This window comes from Garra rufa, chromosome 8 (genome assembly GCF_049309525.1).
Source record: "Garra rufa chromosome 8, GarRuf1.0, whole genome shotgun sequence".
Lineage (NCBI taxonomy): Eukaryota > Metazoa > Chordata > Actinopteri > Cypriniformes > Cyprinidae > Garra > Garra rufa.
Window position 1 is genome coordinate 44,381,188 of NC_133368.1, and position 24,662 is coordinate 44,405,849.

Genomic DNA, 24,662 nt, shown 5'->3' on the forward strand with positions numbered 1-24,662 from the left:
GTTCAGTCTGTCATTCGGTCTGTCATTCTGTCGATCATTCGATCTGTTGCTCAGATGTTCAGTCATTCAGTCTGTCATTCTGTCTGTTGTTTGGTCATTCGATCTGTCGTTCGGTTGTTCTGTCGTTAGATCTGTCATTCTTTCGTTCTATCTGTTGTTCGGTTGTTTTGTCATTCGATCTGTCGTTCTATCTGTTGTTCGGCCTGTCATTCGGTCTGTTGCTCAGCCTGTCGTTATGTCATTCAGTTTGGTCTGTCATTCGATGTGCCGATCTGTCATTCGGTCGGTTGTTCTGACGTTCAGTCTGTTGCTCAGTCTGTCGTTCTGTCATTCAATCGATCATTCGATCTGTAGTTCGGTCTGTCATTGGGTTGATCTGTTGTTTGGCCTGTTGATTTGTCTGTCGTTTGATCTGTCATTCTGTTGTTCGATCTGTCATTTTGTCTGTCGTTCGATTAGTCGTTTGGTCTGTCATTTGATTTGTCGTTCAGCCTGTTGTTCGATCTGCTTTTCGGTATGCCATTCAGGCTGTTGTTTGGTGTGTCGCTCTGTCTGTAGTTCAATCTGTTGATCTGTCGAACGGATGTTTGATCTGTCGTTCTGTCTGTCGTACGGTCTGCCATTCGATCTGTTGTCTTGTCATTCAGTCGTGTGATCTGTCGTTCGATCTGTCATTCAATCTGTCATTTATTCTGTCTGTTGTTCAATCGAATGACAAAATGACTGTTCGTCTGGTATCTGTGAAATCAAGGTCACTTTGCTGCCTGTCAATTTATCATTCTGCCATTCGATCTATCATTTGTCGTTCCATTATTCTATCTATCATTCTGTCATTCGATCATTCTATCTGTTGTTCTTTTGTTCGATCGTTTGTTCTGTTGTTTAATCATTCGATCTACCATTCTATCATTTGATCGTTCAGTTGTTATATCATTCTGTTGGCAGATCATTCTATCTATCGTTTGATCATTCTATCTATTGTTATAGATATATCTATATATCTATCTATCTATCAATCTAGCTGATGTGGCTGACTTTTATAAAGCAGTCTAAATTAAACCCACTGACTGAAGAAATTTTAATTTTGCCGTACATCTATGTCTGTCATCATCCCAATGTAGTCCTTAACACGTTCCTCTCGATGGCCTCTACTTTAATGATGGATAGTCACGTCTGGTATCTGTGAAATGAATGTCACTACGCTGCCTCCTTAAACTTCAGTGTAGTTCATCTGTTCGGTGCTGAAAGATGAAAGGGCAGAAGTCAGAGTTCATGGACTGGTATTTCTTAGAGATGACCTGTTTGATTATATTAATGAAGTTTGCTGCTTCAGGTTATGTGTACTTCACCGACTGGAGGCTGGGTGGAATCGTGAGGGTCCGTAAAACAGACGGAGGGGAGATGATGATCATTCGTCGAGGGATTAGCCACATCATGCATGTTAAATCTTTCAACGCTGACTCGCAGATTGGTAAGACTCGCATTCCATTAATTCATTTACTTTACTCATTTTATGCATTGCATGTAATGCCTCCACAAAAGTATTAGGGTCAAATACGGTTGCAGTATGACCAGTGCACATTGCTTTTTACCCCAAACAGGGTCTAACTTCTGCAACCGGCAAACAAACCCAAATGGAGACTGCAGTCATTTTTGTTTCCCAGCGCCATACTCCCAGCGAGTGTGTGGCTGTCCATACGGAATGAAGCTGGAAGCAAATCAGCAGACGTGCGTAGATGATCCATCCAATGAGCCGCCAACTCTTCAGTGTGGCTCCAACTCCTTCTCATGCACTAACGGGAAGTGTGTCCCCCAGAGCTACCAATGTGACGGCGTCGATGACTGTCATGACAACAGCGACGAGGCCAACTGTGGCGCTAATAGTAATGTTTTATATTTATATTTCATGCAAATACATTTTTTTTTACTAATTATGTTATTCTATATATACTAATTAATCTTCACAAGATGCAAAATAAGTCTCTGATGTCCCCAGAGTGTGCATGTGAAGCTTTAGATCAAAGTACCTGACATATAATTTTTTTTGTAGCTTGTTAAAATTGCCACTTTTAGAGTAAGAGCCAAAACGCACCGTTTTTGTGTTTTTCCGTTTTTCCCTTTAAAAGCAAATGAGCTGGTGCTCCGCCCCCTTTTCAAAAGAGGGCGGGGCTTCAAGAGCCAGCTAAAACAAAATAGGACAATCTTACGCACTGAAAATGTCAGAAAATCTCAATAGCAGTGTTCAGCCTTATATGTTTGAACCAGAATTGGTTTAAAAGTCAATCATCTGATTGTACTGTGCATAATAAATGCGTGTTTATGAATTACTCCGACCGGGAGCACGGCACAATAAAAATAACAACATAGTTGGTCCCATGGTGCCATTACGTGCTATCACTACCTTTATAAGTCCCACTTTTGATTATGAGCTCGACAAATCTAAGCGGTCGACTTCACATTGCTTTCTTAGGCAATTTTTAACTACCACATTCCTGTTTACGATCATTCTGGTAGCACGTGAAGGCAGCTTCAGTGAAAGCATGTAGCTTTAGCAACATTAGCATTACAGAGTGCCAAGAAGCTCTTTCAGAAAGGCAATTTGGAAAACAAATGCCTGATACTTCGTCTGGAGCTGACGTTCGCACACAAAGCGTTGGTATTGATCCCTAAGCATATAAGAGACTTATATACAGATTTTTTTCCTGAGACATTTCCTTCAGTGTCCTTGGACTCCTATGTTGTTGGTGCATTCTAAAACAATACTTATAATGCCTCTTTTGCACTGACATTGTATATCTCCAGCAGCTACAGCTAGAAAACAGTAATGGTGGACTGCTGCTTCTCACTCAGGGCTGTGTCTGTGCTAATAGGGCAGAGATTGTCACAAACGGGCAGGGATTTCTCCCTACGGTGACGTCAACATAGGGAGAAATCCAGAGTCAAGTTTTCAGAGAGACTGTTTTTTTTTCCACACACTGTGGCCACCATAGCTGAGTACTGGTTATATAATTACGTAATCAGATTCCAGAAATTAAATACTTGTAATTAGATTAAGTTACATTTTAAAATACTCTTAATAAGACTACAGTTACTTTTTACAGATTAGAAGATTACATATTATTTACATAACAGCAATAAATATTATCACTTATTCCTCATTTTCATCTTTTAAATTTCCTTTCTAAAATAACCTACGGCTTATATACATTCAGAAAGGCTTCAAGACCAGTCACTAGTCAGGAGATGACAGTATTTGACCACTGGATTTACAAAAATCAGGTTTAAGAAGTGTTTCAACATTTATTTAACAACTGATAAACACATTGATTTTTATTTTAATTATCACTCTATAGCAATGTATTTCTGTGGAAGGCTTTTGTCATTCAAACACATTAAAATGAACAAATTCGCATTTTTTGTCTAATATATTTACTTGAAAGTACCTCTGAGATTTTAAAATAAATATTTAATAATTAAATATCACATTTGCATGTTCACGGTTCTCTGGTGTTGGATTTTTATGAATTATTTAATTATTAATTTTTCATTAAAGGAGTAGTTCACTTTCATAACAAAAATGTACAGATAATGTACTCACCCCCTTGACATCCAAGATGTTCATGTCTTTCTTTCTTCAGTCGTAAGAAAATTATGTTTTTTGTGGAAAACATTTCAGGATTTCTCTCCATATAATGGACTTCTATGGTGCCCCGGAGTTTGAACTTCCAAAATGCAGCTTCAAAGGGCTCTAAATGATCACAGCAGAGGAAAGAAGGGTCTTATCTAGCAAAATGATCGGTTATTTTCTAAAAAAAATTACAATTTATATACTTTTTAACTCAAATGCTCGTCTTGTCTAGCTCTGTGTAGAGATTAAAAAGTATATAAAAGTATTTAAAGCTCTTTGAAGCTGCATTTAAACTGCATTTTGGAAGTTCAAACTCGGGGGCACCATAGAAGTCCATTATATGGAGAGAAATCCTGAAATGTTTTCCTCAAAAAACATAATTTTCTTACGACTGAAGAAAGAAAGACATGAACATCTTGGATGTCAAGGGGGTGAGTACATTATCTGTACATTTTTGTTATAAAACTGAACTACTCCTTTAAACTCCCAAATCCCCTGCAGTTCCTTCACAAACACCAGTTTGGGAAAACTTCACGTAAAATAATGTTTAATGCACATCATGTTGTTAATTACAACGAGTGGAATAGATTTTCTTACTCTTTATACTTTTATATCAATATGACACAGTATTATCCTATTTAAATTAATGTGAAAAATGAATTAGGTCAAAAGTAATCAAAAAGTAATCTGATTAAATTACCTAACATGTCTAATGGAATACGTTACTAACTATAGATTACAATTTGTTAGTGATTTACCCAGCTCTGGTGGCCACACAACTGTGTTCAACACCAAGTGATTTTTGCATAATAGATCCCCTTTTTTTATGTAGATTGTAAATAAACGTGTTAATTTTTTTGCCCCCCACTCTGCTGGCTCACAGATAACACATGCTCGCCCATTGCCTTCACCTGTGCCAATCAGCACTGTGTGCCCAGAAGCTGGCACTGTGACGGACACAATGACTGTTTTGATGGCAGTGACGAGAGGGACTGTCCCACCCAGACCCCCGGCACTTGCCAGGCCGACCAATTCAGCTGTGCCAACCACCACTGCATCCCCCGCACATGGCTCTGTGACACCGACAATGACTGTGGAGATGGATCCGATGAGAACAACTGCGGTGAGACGCAGGGAGATTATAGTTAACTAAAACTAAAACCTTAAAAAACTTCTTTTTTTCAGCTGGTTGCCAAGGCAACATTTTTCTAAATTGTTCATTTTTCAAATTCAAATTTTCAAATGTAACTTAGAATTCCTAAGGCTTGAACTTTGAAAGAGCAACCTCTGAGCATTGAACTTTTCTTGTTCTCTTTTTCTAGATTCGACTGGCACTTGTTATCCTGGTCAGTTCCAGTGTCCGGACCACCGTTGCATTGACCCCAATTACGTGTGTGATGGAGACAGAGATTGTGCAGATGGAGCGGATGAACAGGGTTGTGGTAAGAGTTCATTACATGCAGAACCAAACTTTATCTTATTGCATTTCATCCTAACTGTACATATTGTTTATATAAAATTGGTTCATATACAGTATTAAAAATGTGGATCTTAGAATCATTCACAGTATAAACGGTATAATAAAATGTCTAGTTGAAGTTCAAATCAGATCAGGCATATTTTTAGTTATTGATTTGTTTTTCTTGATCTGAGTGGTTCTTGTTCTTTTGGTCATCAGTGTACAACTGCACAGCGTATGAGTTTAAGTGTGCAAACGGCCATCAGTGTGTGAACTCATACTACCGATGTGATGGGGTGTTTGACTGTAATGACCGTTCAGATGAATCTGGTTGTCGTAAGTATAAATGAATGAAACTTTCAGTTCTGATCATCTTCAGTAATGCATTGTTTGCAATGCATATACAGTTTATAAACGGCTGAATCTCGCAAAAACATTTCCAGGTCACTGTTCACCTTGCAATCTAAAGATGTATATAGTCAAAGTCTAAAAATGATATAAATGTAAGAATAAAAGGTAGCATATTTTAAGAAAATTATTTTTATTATTTTTATATTATTTATTTATTTATTATTTTGCAATGTGACGTTATTTTGTATGTATTTTTGATAATTATATTTTTAGAATTTTGTATTTATATATTTAAAATTACCATTATTCGGAATGGTTATTATTTATTTATGTATTCAATTTACATTGTTATAATTGTTTTTTTTACTGTACAATTCCAGTACTGTAGCAAGGATTAAAAAAAGATATAAAATTTTCATTTAAAATAAAAGTGATACAACAAATACTGCATAAATACATAATTTTAAAATAAGATTGAAATCTTATTATATTTATTTATACTACAGTACTGACAATATGAAATGTTTTGTATTAAATAATGAAAGTATTACAAAATGTGCTTAATTGTCATGAAAATAATTTTGAAAAAAAAAACATTTCTACAGATGCTGCAAAAAACTTTTATTTGAAAGAAAAATAATATTTTATATGTTTTAATTGAATCATAAATAAATACATATCATAATTTCCTGTATGCTAAATGGTTATTCTTATTACATTTACATTAACACATTTAAGTTAAATTTACATATACAACAGTTATAATTGTTTTGTAACTGTATAAACCAATAACACACATACTGTAGCAATGATTAAAAAAAAAAAAAAAAAAAAAAAAAAATATATATATATATATATATATATATATATAATTTTTTTATTTAAAATAAAAGTGATACAACAAATACTGCATAAATATGTTATTTTAAAATAAGATTTTAAATGTAATTATATGTATTTATACTACAGTGCTGAGAATAAGAAATGTTTTGCATTAAAGTAATTCAATTTAGGGTGAAATGTGCTTAAATGTCATAAAATAATAAAAGAAAAAAAAATATATATATATATTGCAATGTGATATTATTTTTTATGATTATATTTTTGTCATTTTAGCATTATAGATTTATCAATTCTATTATTCTGAATTGTTATTCTTATTAAATTTACACAAGTACTGTAGCAATGATTTAAAAATAAATTACCCTTTTAATAAATTACCCAAATACTGCATAAATATATTATTTTAAAATAAGTTTTTAAATCTGATTATATTTATTAATACTACAGTACTAAGAATAAGAAATGTTTTGCATTAAAGTAATTAAATTTAGGGCAAAAAAAAGCATTTCTAAAGATGTTACAAAAAACTTTTTTTAAAGATTATCTTGGATGTCTTTTATCATTTTAGTATTATAGATTACAAAATTCTAAAGACGATACAAAAGACGTTCATTTTAAAGAAAAATTATACATTTTGTTTGTTTTCATTTAATCATTATAAAAAATATTATCATATTTTTATGTATATATTTTTTGCAATTTTATATTATTTTGATTGTCTATTTTCTACTTGTATTATTATAGATTTATAATTTCTAGTATTCTGAATGGTTCTTATTAAATGTGCATTGTACAAAATGTACAAAAAAATTATATTTTATATGTTTTAATTTAATCATTATTAAAAATGATGCTAAATGACCTGGACATGTTTTGATTCATCCTTAAAAAACATTATATTGAACATTTATTATAAACCTCAGGAAGCTTGTATTATTAATGTTCATGGTGATAAGCTACCATGACCTCTGACCCTTCCAGCCACCAGGCCGCCCGGCATGTGTCACCACGAAAGTGAGTTTCAGTGCCAGTCAGACGGCAGTTGTGTTCCCTCAAACTGGGAATGTGACGGGCACCCAGACTGTGAAGATGGCTCAGACGAACATCACGCGTGCCCACCGCGGACATGCCCCACCTCGCAGTTCCGCTGCGACAATGGGAACTGTGTTTTTCGTGGCTGGATATGTGACGGTGATAACGACTGTCGGGATGGCAGCGATGAACGAGACTGTCCCACGCCGCCGTTTCGCTGTCCCAGCTGGCAGTGGCAGTGCCCTGGACACAGTGTGTGTGTTAACCTCAGCAGGGTGTGCGACAACACGCCAGACTGTCCCAACGGCGCCGATGAATCCCCTCTCTGCAGTAAGTCATGCCATATGTTTTACTGAGATTCACAGCAGTATGTAAGACATATACGAGACTGTTCAAAAGTTTGGTTTGGCATTGTTATTTAATGCTTTTGAAATAAGTCTCACCAAGCCTGCATTGATTTGATCAAAAATGCAGTAAAAACAGCAATATTTCGAAATATTATTACAATTTAAAATATCTTTTTTCTATTTGGCTATATTTTAAAATTTAATTTTTTCCTGTGATGCAGGATACTCCAGTCTTCAGTGTCACATGATCCTTCAGAAATCATTCTAATATGCTGATTTGCTGCTCATGAAACATTTATTTTTAGTGTTAAAAGCAGTGCTGCTTAATATTTTTGTAAACTGAACATCATTTATTTGACATAGAAATCATTGGTAACATTAAAAATGTCTTTACTGTCACTTTCGATCAATTTAATCCATCCTTGCTGAGTGAAATTATTAATTTATTTTTTTAATGGTGTTTGAATGGAAGTGTATAAACTGTATAAATTATAGCATATAAGATATTGGCTAGTTTTTGTTGCAATTAGAAGTTGATATTTAGCCTTTAAGTTTTAGCTCATTAATGAACATCTTGGTCTTTATAGGCAGAAATTCTTAAAGGGATAGCTTACTCAAAAATAAACAGTGTGTCATCATTTACTCACCTCGAAGTTGTTTCAGACCTGTATGAGTTTCTTTTTTGTGTTAAACACAAAAGAAGATATTTTGAAGAATTTTGGTAACCAAAGAGATTTTGGTCTCCATTAACTTTCATAGTATTCTTTACTATGGTAGTTAATGGGGGCCAGCAGCTAAAAAAATAAAACAAGATTATTGCAACTGCTTTTTTTTCAGAATTGCCTGATACAATATTATTTCTCAAAATTGCGACTATTTCTCAGAATCTTAGAGCTTATTTCTTAGAAATGCAACTTTATTTTTTAGAATTGCGAGTTTATTTCTCATAAATGTGAGTTTAATCCTCAGAATTGACGGATACAATCTGCGAATTGCAACTTTATTTCTCAAAATTGCGACTATTTCTCTAAATTGTGAGCTCATTTCTTAGAAATGCGAGTTTATTTCTGAGAATTGCAAATTTATTTCGGAGAATTGGGACTTTATTTCTGAGAATTGTGAGTTTATTTCTCAGAATTGTGAATTTATTTCTCAGAATTTCGACTTTGTTTCTCAGAATTACGAATTTATTTCTCAGAATTGCGAGTTTATTTCTCAGAATTGCAAGTTTATTTCTCATGAATGTGAGTTTATTCATCAGAATTGATGGATACAATCTGCGAATTGTGACTTTATTTCTCAAATTGCGACTATTTCTCAAAATTGTGAGCTTATTTCTTAGAAATGCGAGTTTATTTTCTCAGAATTGTGAGTTTATTTCTCAGAAATGCAAGTTTATTTCTCAGAATTGTTACTTTATTTCTCAGAAATGCGACTATACTTATTTCTCACAATTGCGAGTTTATTTATCATAATTTCAAGTTTCAAGAATTATGACTATTTTCCAGAATTGCAAGTTTATTTCTCAGAATTGCAAGTTTATTTCTCAGAATTGCAAGTTTATTTCTCAGAATTTCGTGTTTATTTATCAGAATTATGACTATTTCCCAGAATTGTGAGTTTATTTCTCAGAAATGCAAGTTTATTTCTCAGAATTACGACTTTATTTATCAGAAATGCAAGTTTATTTCTCAGAAATGCGACTTTATTTATTTCTCACAATTGCAACTTTATTTCTCAGAATTTCGACTTTATTTCTCAGAAATGCGAGTTTATTTCTCAGAATTTCGAGTTTATTTCTCAGAATTATGACTTTATTTCTCAGAATTGCAAGTTTATTTCTCAGAATTGCAAGTTCCCCTTCGGGAATGTCGAGCTGCGTCCGAAACACTTTGGGAACACCCTCTATGTTTCCTATGCTCTGAATACATGTGAAATGAGTCCAAAGAGAAGCGCGGGCGGGTGACGTCAAGAACCAGGAAGCTATAAAGCACGTGCGGTGAATGCAGCCGGCAGCTTCTGCCACCAGGAGTGCTGCAGGGATGCCGAAATTGTGGAAGGCGACGCAGCGTCTCGTTCCCTCGAGGAACTAGGGTTTCATACAAAACCTGAGGTGTTTATTTATCAGAATTACGACTATTTCCCAGAATTGTGAGTTTATTTCTCAGAATTGTGACTATTTCTCAGAATTGCAAGATTATTTCTCAGAATTTTGAGTTTCTCAGAATTCAGACTATTTCTGAGAATCTTGAGTATATTTCTCAGAATTGCGACTTTATTTCTCAGAATTGCAACTTTATTTCTCAGAATTCAGACTATTTCTCAGAATTGCGACTTTATATCTCACAATTCTGAGGAAAAAGTCAGAATTGCAAGTTTGTATCACGCAGTTCTGAAGAAAAAAGCCAGAAATGCGAGATGTAAACTCGCAATTGCAAGAAAAAAGTCAGAATTGTGATATAAAAAAGTCACAATTACCTTTTTTATTTTTTTTAATCAGGGGTAGAAACAGATTTCCATAGTTTTGTTACCCACATTCATGTTACAAATGCTGTTGTTAAAGCTTAACTTGTATTGAATCCAGAGCATTAGTTTACATTGAAATCTTTAATAATTCTATTGATATTGACTATTAAAAATCAATTCATGTGGTCAGTAAATTCCAGTACATGGAGTATTTCAGTGTGTTGTCTGTGTTATAAATCCTATGTGTCATCAAATCATGCATGTGTTTAGCTAATCTGGAAATTAACATTGAAATGATCTGTGATTTTCCCTCCATGCTGCTCTCCCTTCTCACAGATGAGCCGTTACCAGGTAGGCTAAATCCCTAATCACCCACAATCCTCTGCATGAAGCACTAATCTATCCCAGTATCTGTCTGACTGTATTCACTAACCAAGTATCTAAATTGTGTGTTTAGCATTATAGACACTTAGAGATGTAGTTTGTAGTGCTGTTTTTGAAACAAATTACATGTGTTGCCACCAAAAGTAGCTTAGACAACACCAAAGTAGCTTAGATTTCAACAGTAAACATTAGGGCTGGGCAATATATCGAATATTCACAATATATTTGCAATGATTTTGAAAATCAAGCAACAGGGGAGGCACGCAGACTGGTATAATAATAATTAATTATTGATTACCAATTTGAATCAGTACATTATAACGAAAACAATATCTTAAAATGGTATCTTTAAACCCTGTAAACATTTCAGGCAAAGAATTAAGTAAACAAATGCATTCAAATAGTACGTTTAAAATGGCTGTACAGAGAAAAACCCAACCGATTTCATCAGAGTTTGCAGAGAATCACGTCCAGATGTCAGTAAGTTATTCTTTTCAGCGTTTGGGCGTATACCCACTTCTCCAAGCACCACTACACCACTAATTTAGAGTAAGTGGTGAATAGTGGATATAGCTACTGTATATAATGCACGAGATGTTCATGTCTTTCTTTCTTCAGTTGTAAAGAATTTTTTTTTTTTTTGAGGAAAACATTTCATGATTTCTGTCCAAATACTGGACTTCTATGGTTCCCACAAGTTTGAACTTCCAAAATGCAGTTTAAATGCAGCTTCAAAGGGCTTTAAATGAGCCAAGCCAAGGAAGAAGAATCTTATCTAGTATTTATTTACTTTTTAAGTATTCTTGTCTAGCTCTGCTTGTATTGTGTATTCCGGTTCATGACAGTTAGGATATGTCGAAAAACTCCAGTCTCATTTTCTCCTCCAACTTCAAAATCATCCTACATCGCTGTTTGTTTGGGGGCAAAAATGGTTCATCCGAAACCATGAAAACAAAACACCTTTTTTAAGGCAATTTAAGAGTAAATATATAAATATATAAACAGATATTGCCCAGACCTAATAAGCATCTCCTTTAATGGTTGCTCTCAGCATGTTCCCAGAACACCTTATGTCTTCATGCATGCTTTTTTTCCCCATTGTCATTCATCTAAACTTTTCTACTTCCTCTTAGATCAAGAGAGCTGTTCAGATAACAATGCGGGCTGCACTCACGGCTGCATCCAGGGTCCTTTTGGAGCCCAGTGCACGTGTCCTGTGGGCTTCCAGCTGAGTAACGACTCAAAGACGTGCGAGGACATCGACGAATGCCATCCTCTGGGCATCTGCAGTCAGCACTGCTTCAACGAGAGAGGCTCCTTCCGCTGCCATTGTCAGGACGGATACACACTAGAGGCAGACGGACGCACCTGCAAGGCCTCAGGTTTGTGCGTCTCCACTGAGCTCTGTGATCTCTGACAGTGCTAAGACAGATATTAGTGGAGTGGAGCCACGATCGGACTCCGGAGGCCAACTGGACCTGCTCAGCTGGGTCTGGTGTAGCCTCTCGGATTACCACCGATAAGACAAATAACATATATGTCAGTCACAAACTTTCTTATGGGGGTAATTAGGTGGTAATCACCAAACAAAGGGTTGTTTATGAGCTCTGCCGCTGACAAGAGCCCATTCCCTCGAGATAACCTGCTGAAAAATGCTGTCATCCGATATACCTCGTCTTCTTTCTCAATGTTGCTTTTATCCTTCTGTTTGGCCATGTCAGATATGGCTTGCATAGTTTTATAAGTGAGGGCTGATACGTGTTTGGATTCATTTCTAGTCCTGTCGAGGTTATTTGATATATTTTGAGATAACGGTGTACTTTTTAAATTATAATTACATATTGTGATCCAAATATGAAGCACAAACACTGCCTGCCAGTCAAAAGTTAGAGACACTTGACTGAATTATGCTTCTCATCATTGTGAATGATTAGAATTGGAGTTTTGAATGCAAACATAAAATGTGCAAAAAATTGTCTTTATTTTTTTTTATAATTTTTATTTTATTTTAATTGTTAATAGATTGGATGGATTTGACTGGATAGTGATTGAAATGCATCAGCAAGTGTGTCGTTTGATATTTTGGTCAATTCATAATTGTATTACTTTAATTTGTGTTATTTTATAGTTTGATGACTTTACATTATTCTGATATTTGCAAAAAAAAAACGAATTAATATTAACAATATTTGAAAGACATAGCAAAATGTTATTTGAAATATTTTATTGTTGATTTTAATGTTTCTCATGATTGAGAAAGAGTTTTGATCAAAAGGATTATGTTTTATACAAATATAAATTGTGCACTTTTCTAATATTTATTAGAAAAAAATTAAATACGATTTTTTAAAAATAAATTAATGTTATGTAATGACAGAAAGACTATTAATTAAATCATTGTCACAAAATATTTAGCTTTATTGAAGTAGTTACAAAAAGAGAAATGTTTGTCTAGGAAAAAAATTTTTTTAAAAATGAAAAAAGTTAGTATTCTCATGGCAACTAGCTTTATAAATTAATTTATAAAACACTTTATTTTTTAATATTTTTTTTTAATATTTTATTTTAGTTCAGTTACATTTTGCAAGTAACAAAAGTGTTTTTTATGATTTTAGTTTACAGTAACCCTTGCATTAAACATTTTGTTATGTGACTGACAGAAATACAATGAAAAATATTTGAATGCATCAAAATAGTTAAAAGAGAAATGTTTGTCTGGGAAAAAAATATTTGTAAAAATAATAATAATAATAATAAAGTTTTTTTATTTTATAAAATTTTTTTTTAAGGTTTTAGTTAACTATAGTAACCTTTGCATTAAACATTTAGAATTTATTGGCGAAAATGGCTGTTTGGTCACAAAAATGGTTAATCCAAATGAAAACAAAAGACTTTTTATGCATTTTATCAGTAAATGCATACATTTTTGTTGTTTCTATAAAAAAACTTTAAAATATGTATTTTTTTAAATAAATAATTTTATATTTTAAGTATTTAAACTAAGTTTCAAAAGTTTGGGGTCAGTAAGATTTTCTTTTTTAAGATTTTTTTACATGTTAAATTGAATAAAAATGTTACAGAACAATCTCTTTTAAATAAACCCTTCTTTTAAACTTTTTTTTTTATTTGGGCACCAAAGATTTTTGGAACTAAAAATCAGTTCCCTTCCGGGAACTCGAGCCGCGTCTAGAAACGCTATGGGGAACGCCATTGGCGGGCCGCACTCTGAATCATGTCTACAACCAATGAAATGACGGGAGTGACGTCACAGGCGCGGTGACGTCATCGACCAGGAAGTATAAAGCACGTGCGTTTGAAGCCCGCGGCAGCTTTTGTCATTCAGCGAGAGCGCTCTGTGTCTGTCTGTCTGCCATTTTGCTGTTTATTGTGCCAGTTTGCACGCATTTCTTTTGAGTGAAATGGCTTCAAAACAACCTTTAAAAGAACAAAAGAAAAGTTTGGTGGCTGTTAGAAGACATAGACCGTGTGTTCCTCCCTGCCAACGCTTTATTGTTGGTGGGGATACACACAGTCTATGTGTGGTGTGTTTGGGACCGGAGCACGCACAGTCAGCCCTCGAAAAGGCTGACTGTCCGCAGTGTGAACGCCTGCCGCTGCGGGTGCTCCGTTCCCGGAAAGCCCTCTTCGAGGAGGGGGCTTTCACCAGCGTGCCTCGCGGGTCTGGCCCCGCTGCCGCCGAGGCGGAGCGGTTGCGCCACTCGTGGGGCTCGCAGCTCGATCTGCTGGAGGGTTTGGAGACGGGTGACCCCCTATCTCCTCCCTCACTCAGCGGCGCGAGCGATCTCCTATTGGATGAGGAAGCCCGCACTGCGGCCTCTTCCCTCCAAGAAGAGATCCCAGAGCTCCACATATCTTCCTCCGAGGAGGTTGATATGGAAAGCCTGGAGGACACACCACAGCCATCCCGTTCGCCTCAGTACGAGGAGCTCGTGGAGGTGCTGACCCATGCGGTAGCCAAACTAAACATCTCATGGCCCGCAGAGCAACATCATGAGCCGCAGGGAAGCAAGTTAGATGATCGCTTCCTGCGGACAAGGTCAGCACCTCCCAAACGGAGCCTTCCATTCTTCCCAGATCTGCACAAAGAGATCTCAAGATCCTGGGGGAAGCCGTACTCCTTCCGCCTCTATAACCCCACTGAGAGTTATGCTAACGTGGGGGGTACGGAGGAGTACGGTTACAGGGCGATGCCACGGGTAGAACAGACGCTCGCGGGCTATCTGGCACCCGGTTCGGCATCGTCCCTGAAGGCTCCGTCCTTGCCCACCAAGCCATTAAAATCCACATCCATCATGGTGGGCAAGGCATATACGGCAGCAGGTCAGGCTGGTTCATGTTTGCACACCATGGCCATCCTTCAGGCTTACCAGGCTGACCTGCTGAAGGAGTTTAACGACGGCGAGGAGGTTAACATCTCAGAGATGCGGCGCACAGCAGACCTCGCCCTCCGCGCCACCAAGGAGACCGCCCGTGCAGTGGGTCGGTCTATGGCAGCCCTGGTGGCCGCGGAGAGGCATCTCTGGTTGTCCCTGTCCGCACTAAAAGATAAGGACAGGGCAACACTCCTGGACGCCCCCATAGAGCCAAGCTCCGGCCTCTTCGGTGCCTCGGTGGACACAGTTGTCGCCAGGCACCAGGAGGCCAGGAAGCAGGCAGCGGCGTTCAGGACGTACCTCCCTCGCCGCGTTTACTCCTCTGAGGCTGCTGGACGGGAGCAGCCTCAGCCGTCAACGAGCTCCTCACACAGAGAGGCACAGAAACAGAGCGTTGCCGCCCGCGCTCCTCCGGTTCGTCCTAGAGGACGGGGTCGGCAACGCTCTAGGCCGGGGGCCTCTAAGAAGAGGCCCGACCTGAGGGTCGTCCTCCAGTCAAAGAGGTCCTCGGCCAAACGGCCCTGACGGTCAGGCACCAGGGTCATTGAGGGCAGCCCCTCTCGAGGGGGTTTATTCGGCGCCACAGTTTGTGGTCACCGAGCCCCCTCGGGGCCCTCAGGAGATTTGTCAGCTAACTCTGCCAGTGTTAAAAAATCAGGGCGCGGCAATCTCCCGCGAACACCATTTTCTAGCTGTTCCACCCGGAAACGTAGTGGCCCTAGGAAGTTCGCAACCCCTACGGGGGTCTTCAAAGAAGCTAGTTCAGGAGTCTCCTGCCAGTACGCTGTTACAGGTCCCCGAACTAGCCCCTCAAACAAATCCAGAAGCCAGTCTCGAGAGGCTGGTTCCCTTAGTAGATTTTCTGGCAGCGTGGAAACTACTGCCGAACGTCTCCACATGGGTCCTGCGCACTGTAGAGAAAGGGTACTGCATTCAGTTTGGCGCCAAGCCGCCACCTTTCAGCGGGGTATTTCCAACTCTGGTGAGCCCCGAGCAGGGTCTGGTAATGGAACAAGAAGTAGTAACTCTCTTGAGGAAGGAGGCCATCGAGGTGGTCCCTCCTCAACACAGAGAATCCGGGTTCTACAGCCGGTACTTCATCGTTCCCAAGAAGGATGGAGGGCTTCGGCCCATATTAGATCTCAGGCAGCTGAACCGCTCAGTAAAGAAACTGAAGTTCAGAATGCTCACTATCAAGCATGTAGTGTCACAAATCAGGTCCGAGGACTGGTTTGTCACGATAGATCTAAAAGACGCATATTTTCACGTCTCCATCCTTCCTCAACACAGGAAGTTCCTCAGGTTCGCTTTCAGGGGCAAAGCTTACCAGTACAGGGTACTTCCTTTCGGCCTAGCTCTCTCTCCCCGCACTTTCACGAAATGTGTGGATGCTGCGCTGGCTCCTCTGCGACTCCAGGGCATCCGCATACTCAACTACATAGACGACTGGCTCATCCTAGCCAGCTCAGAGCAGTTAGCGGTTCAACATCGAGGTGTCGTTCTCGCTCATATGAAAGATCTAGGTTTGAGACCCAACGCCAAGAAAAGTGTACTTTCTCCACTACAGAGGACCACTTACTTAGGCGTGGTGTGGGATTCGACCACGATGCAGGCACGAATGTCACCTGCTCGGATCGAGTCGATCCTTACTGCAGTAAATGCGGTCAAGCTAGGCCAGTCACTCACTGTCAAACAGTTCCAAGTACTGTTAGGTCTTATGGCAGCCGCATCCAACGTGATACCTTTTGGACTGCTGCACATGAGACCACTACAGTGGTGGCTCAAAACCAGGGGGTTCTCCCCGAGGGGAAACCCGTTTCGCAAGATCAAGGTCACGCGGCGCTGCCTACGTGCCTTGGCCATGTGGAAGAAACCCTGGTTCCTCTCTCAGGGTCCAGTTCTGGGAGCCCCTTGTCGCCGTGCCACGCTAGCGACAGACGCATCCCTCACTGGATGGGGAGCGGTCATGAGTGGCCGCTCAGCCCAAGGCCTGTGGAGCCCTCACCATCTCTCATGGCACATAAATTGCCTCGAGATGCTAGCTGTGTTCCAGGCCCTGAAGTATTTCCTTCCAGACCTAAGAAACCGCCACGTACTGGTCCGCACAGACAGCACTGCGGTAGTTTATTATATAAACCATCAAGGAGGGATCCGCTCACGCCCCTTGTTCAAGCTGGCGTACCGGATCCTCCTGTGGTCTCAAGGAAAGCTTCTCTCCCTGAGAGCAGTCCACATTCCTGGACATCTGAATGTGGGAGCAGACGTCCTGTCGAGGCAGGGGCCGAGGCCCGGGGAATGGATGCTTCACCCAGTAGTAGTGAAACAGATTTGGAGAAAATTTGGCCAGGCTCAGGTGGACCTCTTCGCGACTCGAGAGACATCGCAATGTCCCCTCTGGTTCTCTCTAGTTCCTCCAGCTCCTCTTGGACTGGACGCTATGGTACAGACGTGGCCGAGGCTTCGTCTGTACGCCTTTCCCCCGATCGCTCTGCTCCCGGGAGTTCTGGAAAGAGTACGCCGGTTCCGAGTACGGCTGTTGCTAGTAGCCCCGTACTGGCCGGCCCGAGTATGGTTCTCAGACCTAGTCTCCCTCCTCGACGGCTCTCCATGGGAGATTCCCGTCAGGAGGGACCTCCTGTCTCAGGCTGGGGGCGCAGTTTGCCACCCCCACCCAGAGAGGTGGAAGTTATGGGTGTGGCCCCTGAGGGGGCGCAACTCATAGAAGCTGGTCTCTCAACCGAGGTTGTTGAGACCCTTCTTCAATCCAGAGCTCCCTCTACGAGGAAACTTTATGGCCTTAAGTGGAACCTGTTTGTTAGATGGTGCTACGAACACAGCTGTGACCCAGTTAACTGCCCGATCGGTACAGTTCTGGAGTTCCTACAAACTCGCCTCTCCGCAGGGCTAGCTCACTCCACTCTGAAGGTGTACGTGGCGGCTATATCTGCCTTCCACGCCCCTCACGGTGGCCTCTCAGTGGGCAGAGACCCCTTGGTCATTCGTTTCCTCCGTGGTGCACTCAGGTTGAGGCCTCGAGTGAAACCCAGGGTTCCCACGTGGGACCTAGCTGTCGTGCTAGAAGCTCTATGCAAGCCTCCATTTGAGCCCATAGAGGAGATCACAGATCGCATGCTTACCATTAAGACAGCGCTCTTGTTAGCTCTCACCTCTCTAAAGAGAGTAGGGGACCTTCAGGCCCTTTCAGTGGCCCCTTCTCACTTAGACTTTGCCCCTGGGATGGCCAAAGCTTTTCTTTACCCCAGAGTCGGGTACGTACCGAAGGTCCCGTCCCTAGCACCACAGCCTATCACGCTACAAGCGTTCTATCCTCCTCCTTTCCTGGAGCCGGATCACAGGAAGTTCAATTGCATGTGCCCAGTCAGAGCATTAGATGCATACGTCCACAGAGCTGCCCTGTGGCGCAAATCAGAACAGCTGTTCGTCTGTTATGGCCCTCCAAAGAAGGGCCTCCCGGCTGCTAAGCCTACTATTAGTAGATGGATCATTGATGCTATATCTACTGCTTATGAGTCCTCTGGTCTCCCATCACCGATCGGAATCAAGGCTCACTCCACTCGAGGCCTCTCAGCCTCGAAAGCTCTGACGGCAGGTGTCCCCATCCAGGACATCTGCAATGCTGCGGGTTGGTCCTCGCCCCTGACCTTCGTCAGGTTTTATGAAATCGACCTCAGAGCCGCTCCAGGCTCCTTCGTCTTAGACTCAACTTAGAGAAAAGCCACTAAGATCAGCCATCTCCCTAGCCAGGAGGAGACTTCTCTAGGCGCATTCTTTTAGTTAAAAGAAGAGAAGTCGCTACTCGCCACATCCTCCTCGTGTGCCTGAGGGCCGAGGAGCGTTTTTCGGATCTTTGAAGCCTTTTGTCCGTGGAAGACTAGACAAAAGACAATTCTCTCGTGTCCTGCGATGGTTTCCAGGCCGAGCTCACTCAGTCCCTCTTGGGCTGGCGAATTCCAGACAAAGGACTATTACTCCCCGTGGGCCTGAGGGCCGGGGATCACTTCACCTCTTGTCCGTAGAAAGCTAGACAAAGGTTCTCCCTCTCAAGCCCTGGTAGGCTCACCAGGCCAAAGTTCATTCAGTCCCTCTTGCTCTGACGTAACCCCAGGCAAAGGACTAAGACTCCTCGAGTGCCTGAGGGCCGAGGAGTACCTCTCTCTACGGCTTACGACCTGGCAAGGCTAAGACAAAGTATGGCTCGGTCCCTCTTGTTCTGGCCTCCCCAGACAACGGACTAAGACTCCTCGCGTGCCCGAGGGCCGAGGAGTGCCCCTTGCATTGATTACGTAAGCCCAGTGGAAGGTCTGCTTTATCCTCGTGTGCCCGAGGGCCGAGGATCTTACAACCCTCTTGTCCGCGGAATGCTAGACAATGGTCCATTTCCCTCGCGTGCTGGCAAGATTACCAGACCGAGCGTAATTCGGTCCCTCTGATTCTGGCCTTTCCCAGACCAAGGACTAAGACTCCTCGTCTGCCTAAGGGCCGAGGAGTGCCTCTTGCACTGGATGGCTACCAGGTAGAGGCCCATACTGTCCTCCCCGTGTGCCTGAGGGCCGGGGACTGCAGTGCCCTCTTGTCCGCACAAAGCTAGACAAAGGCTTATTCTCTCGCGTCCTGGAGCAGTACCAGGCCGAGCTCTTGAGTCCCTCTTGCTCTGGCAGAACCCCAGACAAAGGACTACCTCTCCTCGTGAGCCCGAGGGCCGAGGAGTACCTCTCGTTCTGGCTGGCGACCAGACAGAGGTGGACCACCTGGCTGAGGTCCGTCTCTCCCTCTGCACCTATTAATGTAAACAGGCAAAGGTCGAGAACTCCATCCTCGTGAGCCCGAGGGCCGAGGATCATATCACCCTCTTGTCCGTGGAACACTAGACAATGGTTTATCTTCCTCGCGTTCTGGAAGTCCACCAGACCGAGTGTACTTCGGTCCCTCTGGTTCTGGCCTTTCCCAGACCAAGGACTAAGACTCCTCGTCTGCCCGAGGGCCGAGGAGTGCCTCCTGCACCGGCTGGCTACCAAGCAGAGGCCCATACTGTCCTCCCCGTGTGCCTGAGGGCCGGGGACTGCAGTGCCCTCTTGTCCGCACAAGGCTAGACAAAGGCTTATTCCCTCGCGTCCTGGCAGAGTACCAGGCCGAGCTCTTGAGTCCCTCTTGCTCTGGCGGAACCCCAGACAAAGGACTAAGACTCCTCGCGAGCCTGAGGGCCGAGGAGTACTCTTGAGGTCGAGTACACCGTCCTCGTGGGTCCGAGGACCGAGGACCACTTTCCTTCTGTCCACATAGACAGTGGTTATTGCAGTCCCTCTTGTTCTGGCTATCTCCCAGACAAAGGACTAAGACTCTGCGTGTGCCTGAGGGCCGCGGAGTACCTCTCGCTCTGGCTGGCGACCAGACAGAGGAAGACTACCTTTCCTCGTGTGCCCGAGGGCCGAGGTCCACAGGGCCTTCTTGTCCGCGGAATGCTAGACAAGGGCTCCTTTTCTTTCCACCCTGGTCAAGCAGACACAGCGCAGGGTCCTGGAAATTATGGGGGCGTTGGTAGTCTCGTTCCCCATAGCGTTTCTAGACGCGGCTCGAGTTCCCGGAAGGGAACGTCTCGGGTTACGTATGTAACCTTAGTTCCCTGAGGGAACGAGACGCCGCGTCTCGGACCATAATTCCCGCCCCTGCGGCGCTCGCTTCATTCCTTAGAGCTGCCGCGGGCTTCAAACGCACGTGCTTTATACTTCCTGGTCGATGACGTCACCGCGCCTGTGACGTCACTCCCGTCATTTCATTGGTTGTAGACATGATTCAGAGTGCGGCCCGCCAATGGCGTTCCCCATAGCGTTTCTAGACGCGGCGTCTCGTTCCCTCAGGGAACTAAGGTTACATACGTAACCCGAGACGCTTTTCATCACAAGAATAAATTACGTTTTCAAATATATTCAAATGTAAAATCTTATTTTAAATAATAATATTTTACATTATTCTGTATTTTTTCTCAATCTGACAGGATCTCGAGAGGCCTTGCTCTTAGTGGCCAGCCGAAATCAGATTGTATCAGACGACATCCTCGCACAGCCAAACGTTATTCGCTCTCTAGTGCGAGACGGACGCAACATCGTAGCCGTAGATTTCGACTCGGTTACGGATCGTATTTACTGGTCTGACACCACCCAGGACAGAATATGGAGCGCTCACAAAAATGGAACTGACCGCACCGTGGTGAGTGAAACAAACGCCATTTTGACACCCTTACAGTCAACATGACCCTCATTTAACCTTAAAATATAATTTCTGTCCCGTGGCAGATCTTTGACAGCGGAGTGACTGTCACAGAGAGTCTCGCCGTCGACTGGGTTGGCAGAAACCTATACTGGACGGATTATATTTTAGAGACCGTGGAGGTGGCAAAACTAGATGGGTCTCACAGAACAGTGCTGATTAGTGAAAACGTGACCAATCCCAGAGGTCTAGTAGTGGACCCTAGAAACAAGTAAGACCAGTGACCAATTAACATGTAAATGAATTTAAATGACCAGAGGTTGAAAATGAAATCCATTTCTTTATATATTTCAGCACACACCTGATGTTTTGGACAGACTGGGGTAGAAATCCTCGTATTGAGAGAGCCAGCATGGATGGGAAACTAAGGACTACAATCATCAGCAACAAGCTTTATTGGCCTAATGGCTTAACTATTGACTACCCCAACAACCTGCTTTACTTTGCCGATGCTTACCTGGACTTCATCGACTACTGTGATTACGACGGAAAGAACCGGAAACAAGTGTTGGCCAGCGATTTGGTGAGACCTTTTTACGCACTCATTTATGTTTATGAATGTAACACAGGTGATACTGTAGCCTTGTCTTGTTTTTCAGTATGAACTTTGTTAAATCAAGAAATATGTACTTAAAAATGCAAAGTGACGTAAGATAATGCGTCTTTTTTTCTGAATAATTTATTAAAAGTAAGTGAGTTTTTGCTGAAAACAAAAACAAATATCTATGGAAGCCTGTTTCCACCACTGAATTAAAAATTTTAAAAAAATAATTGCGAAAAACTTTTTATTTCACAATTCTGACCTTATTTCCTCACTATTGTGAGTTTACTAGGGCTGTCCCCTAATAGTCGACTAACCATTAACCGACGAGAAGAGGTTTGGTCGACCAAAATTGCATTAGTCGTTTAGTCGCTGAAAAAAAAAAATCCACAGGAAGTGGCGAAGTCATGCGGTCTGTAACGGACAGATCGTTAATGGCTGGTCTATGTGGTAATACAGTTGATCGGGCAGGACACCCAAACGCTTATCATGCATCAACCTCAAATATGGCTCTTCATCTGAAATATATGTAATAGCAATGGTGCGTTCACTTGCTCTTAAAATACTCCGTCATTTATGGTCATATAGATAAGTGTAGTACATCCTTTGAATCTGTAAAGACTCTACGTTTATTTGTGTGCACTCACAATAACAGCAAAACATTGCAATTTTGTAAAATAATTAAAGGAAACACAATGCGCTTTCTGCCATCTCAGTCTCTGTGAACTTGAGCATGAAACTTCGAAACTCTGTGTATACTTTCCTTACAGATATGAAAAATATATCTATAGAGACCTATAGAAATGTCTACTTTTAAATGAACCAATTTGAATAGTAAACAAATATTGTCGGATGATGTAATCCATATGAAACATGCATACAGGCATAATCACTACTGCAGAGATGATGAGTCAGTGTCACTGACTTCAACTCTTAAGCCGAAAACAAAGAGTACACTGGTTCATCAACAAATTATTAAAATGTTAATGCAGTCTCCTTGCTGTTTTTCCCTGATGCATTCATAACTGTAATATATGTGTGCTGTGGCAAGCTTTTTTTGTGTGCGCTTGAACGCATATTAGGCTATGTAGGCAATTAAAGGCTCATTATTATGATTTATATTGTTTATTAATAAACATGCAATAGTCAACCAATGTTAAAAATCGATAGTCGATTAATTCAAAGGCAGCCCTAGAGTTTACATCTTACAATTTGGACTTTTTCCACAGTTGCTAGATATACTGTAAAGTCAGAAGTGTGTCATATAAAGTTGCAATTCAGAGAAATAAAGTCCTAAATGCAAGATATAGAAATTGCAACAAAAATATATTTATATCTTACAATTCTAAAATTAAAAAAATAAAAAGTTAAATGTTTTATTCAATGGCAGAAACGAGCATAAATATCTGCTAATAGGTGAGGTGAGAAAAATTTAAACTTAATTCTAAGAGAAAACAAGTTTATTTTCTTAGCCCATTTGTTTTTTTTTTCTTCCATTTTTTGTTTGTTTTCAGCAAAAAGTTCAAGACTTCTCATTAAAAAGAATCACATTTTTGCTGAAAACAAGACAAACTTGATTTGAACCCAGCAGTGATTTACAGTTGAGACAATGTTTGAATATTAAACCTGAAATGTAGTCGCAAGTATGTGAATGCCGATGCACAATTGAGCATGTATGTTAAATGAATTTCAATTTTATGAAAAGCTTAAAAATCAACAAAAGCACAACTAGAACTGTTTCTCTGAATTTCTAGTTGATCTACATTAGATGCCATTTTTGGTCACAAAACAGAGCATCACATTTGCAAAGTCTTGCATTTTTCCTTTATGTCCTTGCGATGCATTTAAATGGTGTATTAAATGGCATAAATGCATGCAAAATAAACTAGTTTGTAATGCAATGTATCTGTATTTGCATAGTTGCATTAAGTGTTTCAACCCTCAGTGTCTTAAAGACTTATGAATGCTTTTTTTTATATATTTACTGTGTGAATAAATAAAACACCTCTTGTTTCTCGATGAAAAGGTACTGCAACATCCCCACGCAATTACCATTTTTGAGGATTTTGTCTATTGGACCGACAGATATGTCAACCGCGTGATCCGGGCCAACAAGTGGCACGGACAGAACCAGACGGTGATGCTGTACAATCTGCCCCAGCCCATGGGTCTGGTGGCACTTCATGCTGCCAGACAGCCTGCAGGTACAACGCTGTTCACAAAAACCAAATAAGCTGCAATTATTCAACAACCCTGCTGACAAAATTATATTTTTTAAAAACTGTACTTTTGCAGATTATATGTGACCCTGGACCACAAAACCAGTCGTAATGGTCATTTTTTGAGATTGGTCAACTATATAAGATACAATTGCATGAAAATTTGGAATCTGAAGGTGCCAAAAATCTTAAAATCAAGTCCTTAGCAATGCATATTGTTAATCAAAAATTAAGTTTTTATATATTTACAGTAGAATTTTTTTTTCGAACATGATCTTTTCTTAATATCCTAATGATTTTTGGCATAAAAAAAAAATTTTGTCCCATGCAATTTATTTTTGGCTATTGCTACAAATATATCCACACTACTTATGATTGGTTTTGTGGTCCAGGGTCACATATTAATAAATGAAGAGGCCACTTGATGACTGTTTTGTAACACACTTTTAAAATATGCACTTTTTTTAATAATGTCAAATTAGAAGTTTACTTTAAAGTACATATTGTTTTGATGTGTTGTTCCTGCAGGTTATAATCCGTGTGACCCCCGTTCGAACCCCTGCACTCATATCTGCCTCCTGTCAGCGATCGGTCCCAGATTTTACTCCTGTGCCTGTCCTTCTGGATGGACTCTTGCCGCTGACCAGTTCACATGTGCTAGAGGTATGAGATCCAAGTTAGTAGAGCTTGATGCTAGAAACACCAAGGTTGTG

At 40.8% G+C, this 24,662-nt stretch overlaps 1 protein-coding gene across 1 annotated transcript in view; it reads left to right on the top strand.

Moving 5' to 3' along the window:
* The window catches only part of lrp2a (low density lipoprotein receptor-related protein 2a), a 147,922-nt gene that overhangs the window by 59,964 nt on the left and 63,296 nt on the right, over window positions 1-24,662 (top strand). Inside the window, exons 20-32 of the mRNA XM_073845133.1 lie at window positions 1,334-1,471; window positions 1,602-1,883; window positions 4,512-4,751; window positions 4,951-5,070; window positions 5,307-5,423; window positions 7,263-7,643; window positions 10,463-10,477; window positions 11,644-11,892; window positions 20,918-21,129; window positions 21,216-21,400; window positions 21,484-21,712; window positions 23,757-23,934; window positions 24,478-24,625. Coding sequence (XP_073701234.1) covers window positions 1,334-1,471; window positions 1,602-1,883; window positions 4,512-4,751; window positions 4,951-5,070; window positions 5,307-5,423; window positions 7,263-7,643; window positions 10,463-10,477; window positions 11,644-11,892; window positions 20,918-21,129; window positions 21,216-21,400; window positions 21,484-21,712; window positions 23,757-23,934; window positions 24,478-24,625 — 2,494 coding nt within the window. The remainder of the gene's footprint in view (window positions 1-1,333; window positions 1,472-1,601; window positions 1,884-4,511; window positions 4,752-4,950; window positions 5,071-5,306; window positions 5,424-7,262; window positions 7,644-10,462; window positions 10,478-11,643; window positions 11,893-20,917; window positions 21,130-21,215; window positions 21,401-21,483; window positions 21,713-23,756; window positions 23,935-24,477; window positions 24,626-24,662) is intronic.